General features: G+C 36.3%; 1 protein-coding gene across 1 annotated transcript in view; it reads left to right on the top strand.

The window, feature by feature from the left end:
- LOC142337153 (uncharacterized) overlaps positions 1-13729 on the top strand; it is a 72382-nt gene that overhangs the window by 36526 nt on the left and 22127 nt on the right. Inside the window, exon 7 of the mRNA XM_075386259.1 lies at positions 12577-12680. Within this exon, the coding sequence (XP_075242374.1) occupies positions 12577-12680 (104 nt within the window). The remainder of the gene's footprint in view (positions 1-12576; positions 12681-13729) is intronic.

The raw sequence follows: 13729 nt of genomic DNA on the forward strand, positions 1-13729 counted from the left end.
CAGGGCTAGTTTTGGGCCAATCTTGGACTGTTACAATCCAAAGAGAATTCGTATTGTAATCAGTCAGTCTTTTTTTAAAAGAACAGAACATATCAATTCAAAGCTCAAGAGTGATAGGTCCAATTGGCTTCCTAAGCAGCTCCAAACTAATGCAAATAGTTTTTTACGTGAAAGTTTATGGTCGTTTCGTCTTTTAAAAATAATTGATATTCAAATAAATAATGGATTAATGAACTTTTCCTCTATTTTTTTCTAAGTTTGATCAAATTGTAGCTTAATGTCAAAGAAAGAAGGCTTCTTCACTCTACTGATTTAAAAATAAGTCGCAAGTGCGGTTTTAAGCCTGAAAGTATTGTTTTCTGGCTTTGATACTACTAGATTTCACATATCACATTATTAGCGTTCGAAATTAGACACAATTGAACATATTAAAATCTTGAAAAACATAGATTATCGTTTTAACGGCCTCGACACTTCTTTCTTGAAGAAAATAATTGAGTTTTTTAATTTTGTCTTTAACTGTCATTTTTACTTTGTCGTTTCGGTCGTACAAAATTTCCTGTATAGTGATAGATTTGATTGGCTTTTCATGGAAAAATAGATGAGCTGATGTTCTGATGTTATTAGATAGCTGATGGCTTCCATGGCTTTGAAAACAATCGTTCTCCAAAACTAAAAAAAAAACTTTTTAACTTCGCAATTCTGTTCTTTTTATTTTTCCTTTTCTTACCTAATCCCGTTCATTACAGCTCAAAAGTTACATTATGGGTGCCAACGTAAGGTGTCAAATGGGATTGGTGTCCCAGTATTTATATTTTTAATAAGAATACGTTATGACCCTACTGGCTTCGACACCGGTTCTTCACAAAAAAAGTAAATTAATTTGATTTTATCATATTTGACGTTCCTTTTGTAGACGCAAGTCATATTCTGGTTAATTTCAGGTCTCAAGGGTTTCCTTTGAATGAATAAATGACCCTATTTAAATATTTAATTTATTAATTAATGTTTTTCATGACTTTGGGTGTAATTTTGTTTCGAAAAAAAATCAAAAGTAATACATACTTTTGCCCATTTCTCTTTTTTGTCTACTTGTTACCTAGTCTCACTAGCGAATGGCCACATACTACAATATCAGTTTTTGCAGAAGAAGCAATTGAATCTTTTTTGGGGGCCAAAATAAAGCTTGACCATTTTCACAGCGTTTTCTGGCAGGTTTCAATTGAATTTTTGATTGTTGTTTTTTATTGTTCTTTTTAGCCGCTTAAAAAATTGAATAAGGACAGTTCATAATGCCCTTCTATAGAAGCATTGGTAATCGTAAACTTTTGGGATATTTTACTTGATTTCTGACGGTTTTCTTTACTTTGAAGTTAATTGTTTTAAAAAATAAGCGAAATTTTTAACTTTACTGTTTCTGTTCCTTTTTGTCGAATTGGTACCAAACTTTTTTATGGACTGGTGATTTATAAATTTCGGCTGGCGATCTTTTCTGACGATTCATAAGTTATTTTGTTTAGTTTTAGGTTTATCTGAAGGAATATTGACTTTGTTATTAAATTTTGTTATTTAAAACGGACATAAAGTATTTGATGTGATTAATGTTTGTTTTTGTTGTTTAATTTTGCTGTTCGTCTTGACTCGCTTTCTTAATATAGGCATATCATAACAATCTAATGCATCAATTTATACTCCACTGAGTTTTTTGCTTTGGAGGCTATCTTTTCGTTCATACACAATTTTTTTTGAAAAATACTTCCCAAAAAAATAATTTTTGGGTTTTTCTATCTGTTCCTCCTTTGGTAGAAAATTTTGCCAAAATTGTAGATGGTGGGGTCAGAACCTTTTGTACCATCGCACATTACCGAGCCTCCTTTTATATCAAGTTTTTCAGATTCCATAAGCTGTGAAGCTTACGATGTCCATGATCAGTTAGTTTTGTATTAGAATTATGATCGGACTGTATGAAAGCGTTATAACATGAAACACTTTAAAATTTTGTTTACCGATCAGACTAATTCCAGCTGAATATAGTGGTTTTTCAACGGGCCATCGAGTAGTTCAAATTGAATCAACTTGTTTAAGTGCTGTCTCGTCAATTCAACCAACTAAAGTATTAATAAACTAGTTATTAAAAAGTTTTGTTTAAATTAAGGACTTCAGAGATATTTTTCTTCAATTTGTTCGGCTTAGAGAGAGAGAGAGAGATAAAACTGATTTTTCAACACAATATTACAATATTCTTTGCAGTCAGAGCATATATTGAAGTACATATAATAATCAACTAAGTAAACGACTGCAAAAATTTTGAACGTTTATTTTTTATAATACAACCAAGAGAGATGTATATTAACGCACAAATTGTAATAAAGCTATGAACTATCCTTATTTTAACCAGAGTCACACGAGCAGATGGCCAGCCACACTTCATTCTATTAATATTGTTAAGCAGCGAAAAATGAGTATTTTTGGTAGCCGTAGAATGAGCAGAGAAAGCTTATTACTGTTGCTTCTCTTTTGGGTCATTGCTGTTTTATTATCGAACATTGCTGTGCTTTTTAACAACAAATCTGAGTCTTATTATGTTGAAAACAGGAAATTTCACAGTTACAACTTCGCTAATTTTGATATCCGCGCTGTTCCCGGAGACATAGGGCCGCAGGGTTTGAAAAACTCGGAAGTCTCGAAACAGTCTGAAGCCATTGAAACATTGGAACAAATGTGGAAAGGTTCAAATGGCAGGGAAATGTCGGAGCCAGTGTCAAAAATAAGGAAGTCGTGGCGGGAATTAAGCATACTATGCATAGTACACACCTGTCCACAAAATCTAGAAACGAGAACAAAGTATATTAAGGAAACATGGGCTAAGTTGTGCAATAAAACTTTGTATGTGAGTGACTCAGAAAATAGCACATTTCCTACAATTAAATTATCACAAATAACTGGGTTCACTGGAATGTGGGCAAAAACGAGAAGAGAAATGAACTTATTGTACTCGGAATATATTGACAAATATGACTGGTTTATTAAAGCGGATGATGATACATATGTCATTATGAACAATCTACGAAGATTCCTGTTCAACAAAAACTCCTCGGAGCCAATTTTTTATGGCAAATTAATGGCTAATGGGTTTAGCAAAGAAGGATACCTTCAAGGAGGGGCAGGCTACGCTTTTGGAAAAGGGGCACTCAAACGACTGGTTGAGGTAGGATTCCAGAAGGGAAAAAGGTGCCGGAAAGAGACGCTCCGATCCCATGGCGACGATGTTTATCTCGGTCTATGTTTGGTAGATTCGGGAGTCAAAATGGGAAAAGATTGTTTTGACTCAACGGGCAGAGAATTATTTCATGCGTCTAGTTTTTCACAGCAAATCATATATCAAAAGACTATTCGTACTTGGTTTTATGCGGCATCGTTCTACAAAGATGCGTTGCAACGCTGCTGCTCCAACGAAAGTATTTCTTTCCATCAGATTTATGGAACAGATCATCTCTTTATGGATTATTTATGGAACAATTACACAACACCTGATTAAAAACACAAAATTTACTGAAAAGAACGTTTTGGTGTTTCTCATCATATCTCTGCCTAATGTAAATTATTCTGTTACTCGAAACTCATACAAGTTTAAATGCCAGATCTATGCAGTGCCAGATTATAGACTGTCAGGTTTTGCAATAAACCGATGCCAGATTTTTAAACTGTATTATTAAAAATCGCAAAAGTGCGTATTTCAGCCTGGTTACGTAACTCTATTTACGTCGCTTCAGAATACTGGCTCGAGGTCCTCCACGAATGTCAGAATATTTCAGTGACTTCATCAGTTTCTCGTATTCTATACTCGATTATATGCTCGAATATAAATAATCTTTGTACACTTGATAGCACTCAGCCAGGGTAAATGGAACGCATTGTCTAATTTAATCATTTCTAATATGTAATCGTATTGTCAAATATGTATTATCCTTTCCTGTCGGAATCAGACAAATACTTAAGAAATAAGGAAAACTTCAAGCAAGTAAAATTGCGGTTTGTGTTTTTTCTCATGTATCAAGATGGCGTGCTAATATGACCGGACAAGTTCTTCCATTACGTTTCGGTACCGGCTCTGTGGGAGTAATGAATTCAATATGAGAAATCAAAATTTTGATTATTCATTGACTTTATTACTCCACAGAGCCGCTGGCTCTGACAAAACGCAACGGGAAGTACTTCACCCGTCATATTAGCACGCCCTTTTGATACATGAGAAAAAACACAAACTGCAAATTTACTTTCTCGAAGATTTCCTTGTTTCTATCAGGAGTGTCGGATGGATACCGTTGGTATAGTTTTCCCCGTAATGGTTCATCACCTGTGAATTAAACTGACACAGCCTGATTTATCGCCAATCCGCATGACTTAAAAATCTGGTTGTCCAATATTACTTCTAGATGACTGGTTTGCTTGAGCGCAATTCGGCCTAAATCAGTTTTAAAAGATCGCAGCCCCGGAGATACTAGATCGGAAATTCAGTACCAGCCCTGTGGCGATAGGAAAAATTCGTGCAACATCATGATAACCGTCCGATTTGAAGTAATGAATGGCCTGTGGTGAAAATTGCTACCACTCAGTAGAGTTTAGATGAAGCAGATTGGCCTATGAGAGCAAGGCCACAATTTTAGCATTCAAAGTTTCAATAGGCCAATTATCTAATCCTAAATGCTTTAGCTACGACAATATTGACAGTTTCGTTGCATTTTTTATAGTTAAGTTGACAGTTAACAGAACATCTACGTGGTTTAAAGAGAACTGTAACGTTCTGGACATCAAGCAGGTCTTCTGCAGTTGTCAACTTAATAATAAATAAGCACAAATAACTATCAATATATGGTGTCCTGCGATTTAGCTGGAAAACAAAACGTGTCTTGGAATTTGGCTGCACAATGAAACGTGTCTAGAATTTGGCTGGACATTAAAAAATGTCCTCGAGTTACGCTGGCAACAATATCACTGTCTTGTTTTTATTTTCCTTCAAAGTCAAGGAGACCTAGCGCAATGTGTTAACCATTGGAAAAGGTTGCGAGAAGGTCACGAGGGCGAGCACAGACGTTTTCGGAACCTTTCAGTATTTGACTCATTTTTGATTATGGAAAGAACTTGGCTTGACATATGAAAGTAATCAGCCTCAAATTTAACCAGGGTTCTCGGCCATGTTTTTAATTCAATATTAAATCCCCGTCTGGAAATAATGAGTCTTTTCAAAATTCCAGTTCTAGACCAGGGTAGCCGACGTCAAAATTAGCCAAAAACTACACAACAGGCAGATTAGAAGAATTAATTCCCGAGAATATTGCTGTGATCAGAGGGAAACTATATGCACAATTAACTCGGTTATGTTACTAAAAAGAGAATGAGGTGGCGTGCAAGAGAGCCCACGTGAAAAAAAAAGCCGCTTCAAAGAGAGAGAAAAATGTATTAAACGTCCTAAGTGATAAAAAACGACAATCAAAGCCAATTAAAGCTGCTTAGGAAATAATACTGGAAAAGTTTCAACCAAACTTAACCGAGTATTTGAGATTTCACGCGCAACAGAAATTCAAAGGAAAATAAAATAATAACTGCCATAAGCAAATATTCTAGGACACGGCCATGTCTCAGCAAATCAATGGACTTGGCAAAGTACTATGAGAACCGAACCTATTCAATATGAGAACTAAACTTGGAAAATATTTTTTCCAACCCTTTTCCTTTTCTGTTGCGCTTAATTTCTCAGATAATTGGTTATGATTGTTTGAAATTTCTCTGGTCCTATTTCATAAGCATTTTTAATCACATATGAGATCAATTTAACCAAATAACTGCTGGTAAATAAGTAACAGTTAAGAGTGCCCGGACTTAGCTACCAGTAGAACGCAGAAATTAATCATCACCTTTCCATGCGGGAAACTATTCTTGTTAATGCACTGTTCGCGACAGTTTATATCGCGCAAAAACATTACTGCAATTGTAAACATATGTTTTTCCAGAACCTTATGTCACGCCGGCTAAGGTTTTTATGACTTTTGAAGACAAACCGCATAAAATTTGAATTGATTGCTTCTGAGCTTTGTCAATGAAATACAATCTCTGAGCCGTGCGCAATTCAAGAAGTAATTACAATCTCTCGTTTATAATTGCGCCCCTGGCTTGTCAACCAATGCCGTACTAACCTCAAGATGAGACATTTCCATGCGAAGCTACCCTTCGAGTTTGAGCCCGGAGGGTAGCAAGTCAAGCATTCTAGAAAAGAGATCAAAGAACAGTGAACAACTTGAATTCAGATAACAATGACATGCAACCACATCAAGAGAAAAAGCAAACAAATGATATATATCATTTCGTTGGCAGGCATGTGATTTATTCTGCAACCCCTCGAGCACGTGCGATTTCTAACAAAGTGACGTCCAATAACATAACACATAAATTACCATGGGGTCATAAAACAATTTGGGGGTATGAAACACTGGTGGGAATTAACAACGGGTGCATAACACTGGCTGCATGACTGTCCCGACTCCAAAAACTTAATTCAACTGTAAGCCATAGTTTATCTGACCACTAAGATGATTGGGGGGTTGGGGCTATAATGGGAGCGGCCCTATTACATAGACCCAATTAAAAAGACCGATTACATAGCCATTATACATTGTTGTTTAATGTTGAACACGGATTCAACATTAGCAACTCCGAAATAGTTATAACACAGAACAATTATAAAAGATCCCATTATCAGATCCTGGATCTTTTCTATTTTTGAACCCACCCAGTACAATATGCACCCCCAGTTGCACGTCACGTGTCACTACATAGTTCAAAACATTTTGTAAAATATTGCAGGTGCGTCTGGTGTGTGTCTATTATCAGCACTCACTATGCTGGGGGGGTGTTGAAGCACAAACGGAAATGATCCGTTTTTCCTTCTCGATCCCTTTCTAGAGAATGTTACTCTTTTATTTTGTCACCCAGCGGAGGCCAGACGTTATTGCTATTCAGGGTTGTCTGTGCTCAAGAGAGCTAATCGATGTGAAACTTAAGAATGGAGTTAAAATGCAAATACTGGAAAAACTGTTTTCATACTTCCCTTTCACTTCACATTCATTATTACTTGTCATCCGAATGTCAGTCTGACGAAAATGAGACCAGACTGAGGGAAGAGTTCAAATCAGGGAGGACTTTTTATGAAACTGGGTTTCTGCCTTAAAAGCGATTACACAGCACAGTAACTAGTCAGTGATAATTATTAATTAATAATAATTAATTCAAAGAACCTGAAACAAATCGTAATAACTATAAACTGACACTCCAGGCAATTAAAGACAAACTTTCTGCATTCGGTTGTTTTTTCAATCCAGTATGAATTCGGAGCCCTTCAACATCGTCTCTTTTGAACGCCTGCTCTTTTACATGTAATGCAGAGGGATGTTTTTGCCATTCCTCAAGATTAATGGCGAAGCCTTTGCTTTTGGCGATGCTCTCGTGGCCCTTTGTGCTTGATATGAATCTAACACTACCGAACATATTATACGACTAATATTCCAGGCGGCTAATTCCATTTGGCTAATATTCACGACATCGATATACTTAAAGGGCCAAAACAGTTGCTGAAGTTGCCCAGTATTTAGTTTAACAATCTATCTTCTATAAACGTAGTAATAAAGTAGTTGAAGATTAAACATATTGTAAAAAAAACTGAAGTCTTAGATAGCTCCTAAAACTCAGATTATTGTATCTGCAATTTTGCTGCTTACCCGGTTTGAGACCGAATGGTTAACTTGTATGAACTAGCAAGTTTCTTGAAAAAGATGGTTAACTTGTAAGATTTTGCAAGCTTCTTGCAAAAAATGGTTAACTTGAAAGAATTTACATGTCGAATAATTAACTTGTAAGAGCTTTTAAGTCGAATGGTTAACTTGTAAGAACTTGCAAGGCAAATGGCTAACTTGTAAGTTTCTTGCAAGTTCGTTCCGGTTGAGGACAACTCTTATTGGTTAATTCAATTTAACATTCAGTCATTTACCGCAGAAAACGCATGGGAGTTAGTAGCTCTGTTTGGACAACATAATACAATTCGACCTAAGTAGACAAAATGGTTTTTTTTTATTTTTATCAATTCAATAGAGTTCTTTTTGCAATTCCATTTAAAAAACTGTAGATCTCAATTAGCTTCCTTACGATCGGTTTTTTCTAAAAATGTTCCCAATTTTGATTTTGATTGAATTTTCAAATTCATATGTGAGTATTTTCTCAAAATAAATTAGTGGCCTTTCTTTATACCCTTTTTTATAATTTAATTCACACTTTTCCAGATTCTATTTTTTCCAAACATTCGTTTACATTCATGTCTTGCAACGTTTTATCTACGGTTTAGTGCGTATGTGTGTGTGTATGTGTGTGTGTGTGTGTTATATGTGTGTATGTGCGTGTGAATGTGTGCGTGTATGTGTGTATGTGTGCGTGTATGTGTGTGTGCGCGCGGGTGTGTACGTGCGTGGTGTGTGTGTGTGTGGTGTGTCGCGTGTGTGCTAATGGTTAGCTTGTAAGTAACGTGTAAGTCGAATGCTTATTTTGTAAGAGCCTTGTAAGTCGAATGGTTAACTTGTAAGAACTTGTAAGTCGAATGGTTAACTTGTAAGAACTTGTAAGTCGAATGGTTAACTTAAAAAAAATTGTAAGTTTTTTGAAGAAAAACTTGCCAGGCGATGCATCGCCTTGTAAGTTTCCGCCTGAAATTTGCAAGTTCTTACAAGATAACCATTCGGCCTCGACCCGGGTACGACCCCGTGGCAATAAAAAATAAAACAATCCCAATTTTGTTTTCCAAATTGTGTTACGTCTCAGCACCCCAAAATAATTAATGTTTGTGCTGACACCCGAGTCAAATTTCTCCAACCGATAAGATGTAAGAGTGGGGTGGCAACGGGAGAAATTTTTAGGAAAATGCAGCTCAAAGCTCTTAGACATTTTTGGGCTGCAATGGGCTGCAGACGAGTGTAAAATGATGCAAGTGTTGGGGGAAATGTAGAAGTTACCCCCTCACTCTTGCATCATTTTACCCCCCAACTTTGACTGGGGGGTTAATTCATCTTTTACCCCTCAATCTTACATCACTAAAAAAATCTCCGTGCCTTCATGTTTAGACATTCTTGCCTTCATATTCTGACTATGGGTTCATGTCAAAACTTTCGTGCGTTCATGTTCAGGTTCATTTAATTTAGATAGCTAGAACTTAGATAGCTCCTAAAACTCAGATTATTGTATCTGCAATTTTGCTGCTTACCCGGTTTGAGACCGAATGGTTAATTTGTATGAACTAGCAAGTTTCTTGAAAAAGATGGTTAACTTGTAAGATTTTGCAAGCTTCTTGCAAAAAGTGGTTAGCTTGAAAGAATTTACATGTCGAATAATTAACTTGTAAGAGCTTTTAAGTCGAATGGTTAACTTGTAAAAACTTGCAAGGCAAATGGCTAACTTGTAAGTTTCTTGCAAGTTCGTTCCGGTTGAGGACAACTCTTATTGGTTAATTCAATTTAACATTCAGTCATTTACCGCAGAAAATGCATGGGAGTTAGTAGCTCTATTTGGACAACATAATACAATTCGACCTAAGTAGACAAAATGGTTTTTTTTAATTTTTATCAATTCAAGAGAGTTCTTTTTGCAATTCCATTTAAAAAACTGTAGATCTCAATTAGCTTCCTTACGATCGGTTTTTTCTAAAAATGTTCCCAATTTTAATTTTGATTGAATTTTCAAATTCATATGTGAGTATTTTCTCAAAATAAATTAGTGGCCTTTCTTTATACCCTTTTTTATAATTTAATTCACACTTTTCCAGATTCTATTTTTTCCAAACATTCGTTTGCATTCATGTCTTGCAACGTTTTATCTACGGTTTAGTGCGTATGTGTGTGTGTATGTGTGTGTGTGTGTGTGTGTTATATGTGTGTATGTGCGTGTGAATGTGTGCGTGTATGTGTGTATGTGTGCGTGTATGTGTGTGTGCGCGCGGGTGTGTACGTGCGTGGTGTGTGTGTGGTGTGTCGCGTGTGTGCTAATGGTTAGCTTGTAAGTAACGTGTAAGTCGAATGCTTATTTTGTAAGAGCCTTGTAAGTCGAATGGTTAACTTGTAAGAACTTGTAAGTCGAATGGTTAACTTGTAAGAACTTGTAAGTCGAATGGTTAACTTAAAAAAAATTGTAAGTTTTTTGAAGAAAAACTTGCCAGGCGATGCATCGCCTTGTAAGTTTCCGCCAGAAATTTGCAAGTTCTTACAAGATAACCATTCGGCCTCGACCCGGGTACGACCCCGTGGCAATAAAAAATAAAACAATCCCAATTTTGTTTTCCAAATTGTGTTACGTCTCAGCACCCCAAAATAATTAATGTTTGTGCTGACACCCGAGTCAAACTTCTCCAACCGATAAGATGTAAGAGTGGGGTGGCAACGGGAGAAATTTTTAGGAAAATGCAGCTCAAAGCTCTTAGACATTTTTGGGCTGCAATGGGCTGCAGACGAGTGTAAAATGATGCAAGTGTTGGGGGGAATGTAGAAGTTACCCCCTCACTCTTGCATCATTTTACCCCCCAACTTTGACTGGGGGGTTAATTCATCTTTTACCCCTCAATCTTACATCACTAAAAAAATCTCCGTGCCTTCATGTTTAGACATTCTTGCCTTCATATTCTGACTATGGGTTCATGTCAAAACTTTCGTGCGTTCATGTTCAGGTTCATCTAATTTAGATAGCTAGAACTTAGATAGCTCCTAAAACTCAGATTATTGTATCTGCAATTTTGCTGCTTACCCGGTTTGAGACCGAATGGCTAACTTGTATGAACTAGCAAGTTTCTTGAAAAAGATGGTTAACTTGTAAGATTTTGCAAGCTTCTTGCAAAAAGTGCTTAACTTGAAAGAATTTACATGTCGAATAATTAACTTGTAAGAGCTTTTAAGTCGAATGGTTAACTTGTAAGAACTTGCAAGGCAAATGGCTAACTTGTAAGTTTCTTGCAAGTTCGTTCCAGTTGAGGACAACTCTTATTGGTTAATTCAATTTAACATTCAGTCATTTACCGCAGAAAATGCATGGGAGTTAGTAGCTCTGTTTGGACAACATAATACAATTCGACCTAAGTAGACAAAATGGTTTTTTTTAATTTTTATCAATTCAAGAGAGTTCTTTTTGCAATTCCATTTAAAAAACTGTAGATCTCAATTAGCTTCCTTACGATCGGTTTTTTCTAAAAATGTTCCCAATTTTAATTTTGATTGAATTTTCAAATTCATATGTGAGTATTTTCTCAAAATAAATTAGTGGCCTTTCTTTATACCCTTTTTTATAATTTAATTCACACTTTTCCAGATTCTATTTTTTCCAAACATTCGTTTACATTCATGTCTTGCAACGTTTTATCTACGGTTTAGTGCGTATGTGTGTGTGTATGTGTGTTTGTGTGTGTGTGTGTTATATGTGTGTATGTGCGTGTGAATGTGTGCGTGTATGTGTGTATGTGTGCGTGTATGTGTGTGTGCGCGCGGGTGTGTACGTGCGTGGTGTGTGTGTGGTGTGTCGCGTGTGTGCTAATGGTTAGCTTGTAAGTAACGTGTAAGTCGAATGCTTATTTTGTAAGAGCCTTGTAAGTCGAATGGTTAACTTGTAAGAACTTGTAAGTCGAATGGTTAACTTGTAAGAACTTGTAAGTCGAATGGTTAACTTAAAAAAAATTGTAAGTTTTTTGAAGAAAAACTTGCCAGGCGATGCATCGCCTTGTAAGTTTCCGCCAGAAATTTGCAAGTTCTTACAAGATAACCATTCGGCCTCGACCCGGGTACGACCCCGTGGCAATAAAAAATAAAACAATCCCAATTTTGTTTTCCAAATTGTGTTACGTCTCAGCACCCCAAAATAATTAATGTTTGTGCTGACACCCGAGTCAATTTTCTCCAACCGATAAGATGTAAGAGTGGGGTGGCAACGGGAGAAATTTTTAGGAAAATGCAGCTCAAAGCTCTTAGACATTTTTGGGCTGCAATGGGCTGCAGACGAGTGTAAAATGATGCAAGTGTTGGGGGGAATGGAGAAGTTACCCCCTCACTCTTGCATCATTTTACCCCCCAACTTTGACTGGGGGTTTAATTCATCTTTTACCCCTCAATCTTACATCACTAAAAAATCTCCGTGCCTTCATGTTTAGACATTCTTGCCTTCATATTCTGACTATGGGTTCATGTCAAAACTTTCGTGCGTTCATGTTCAGGTTCATCTAATTTTAAACGCACAACGACGTCCTCTCGCTAAACATAATTTTTTTCCGTCTGGAACCTCAAACAGGACGTTTCCTTTTTTGTTAAATGATTTTGGATAGAAGCGCTCAAATCAATATTTGGTCATATTATTTTTCTTTTCATTATTTCTCCGATAATGTTTCTATGATCTCGGGATCATCTCGAATTTAGATCCTTTTTCCAAACTACTGTCTTGATTCTTGATTCTTGTGTAGACTACCTTTTGTTGGGATTCACATCTAAACTTAACATTTCATTTTCCCAGGTGACGGTAGAGCTGCAGCTCGGTTCAGCTGCTGGATCTCAAATAACTCTGGATTTCTATGGAATATACTCAGGTCACGCAGGATCCAAAAAATTTCCATACAAGTAAGTAAACAGTCATGCATTTTTTCACCCTGGCCCACCTATTCTCGCAAATTTATGTAAGATAAGCAGTACTAGCGCTAAAAATTAGAAAACTTCCTACAGTTTTCTTACATAACTAAGCGGTGAAAGAATCGATTTAAAGCGCTTATATTACCTAATATTGACGTTTCTAAGCGTAGATCCTACATAAAATTAGCGTTTCTACGCGTTGATATTAGATTGTTCCGCATGGCTTGAGACTCAGACCATTGAACTCTTCCATGCTACTCGCTTCTCTTATCACCGTACCACCATACATTAGTTTTCTTCAGAAAATAATTCTTTGCATATCAGACCCTAATATCGTATATTGGTGGTGAATGCAGTGAAGCCTTCAGATTTGGCAGGCGTTTCTGAAAACAGATTTTCAATTGTTTCCACAATTCGACGTCTGTCTCTGAGATTCAAAACAATGACCGTATGCATGTTTGTCGCCTCTTCCAGCTCTAACACTATAAATTGATTTTTGTAAGAAATTTAATTTTTTTGTCTAAAACAATTCAGTTTTGCAATATAAAATTTTGTTTAAAAAAGACTTAAAAAATTTATCCCTGATAAAATATGCATAATCTGATGAGACTCAACGATTGGCTATGGAACCCAACAACTTGCTAACTAGAATTCCAAATGCAAAACAGTTTTAAGCCAAGATTATTTGGTGTACACCTCAAGATTTAAGTTTTGAGTATTTGTGCTAACATAATTATGTCAAAACCACTTCAAATTAGATGAACTTCCTTTTTGCAAAAAAGCTACCAAGGATCGAACATCTTTGATAAGATAATTTTGAGCGTAAAAATGAGTGCGGTTTGATCTATCTGAAAACGAAACTTTAACCTGATTGTAAATAGTCCGCTACAGTTTAACTCCCAACCTTTTCCCTTGTTATTTAGTTTAAATATAATGAGTTCATATCCATAAGCGCTGTAAAAGGTATATCTCTAACTTCGTTGCCAGTTATCTTGAGTTTTCTTGACTATCGTTGCCAAACCTTTCAATCCACTATCACA

Source organism: Convolutriloba macropyga, chromosome 3 (genome assembly GCF_964194025.1).
Source record: "Convolutriloba macropyga chromosome 3, txConMacr16.3, whole genome shotgun sequence".
NCBI classification, from domain to species: domain Eukaryota; kingdom Metazoa; phylum Xenacoelomorpha; order Acoela; family Convolutidae; genus Convolutriloba; species Convolutriloba macropyga.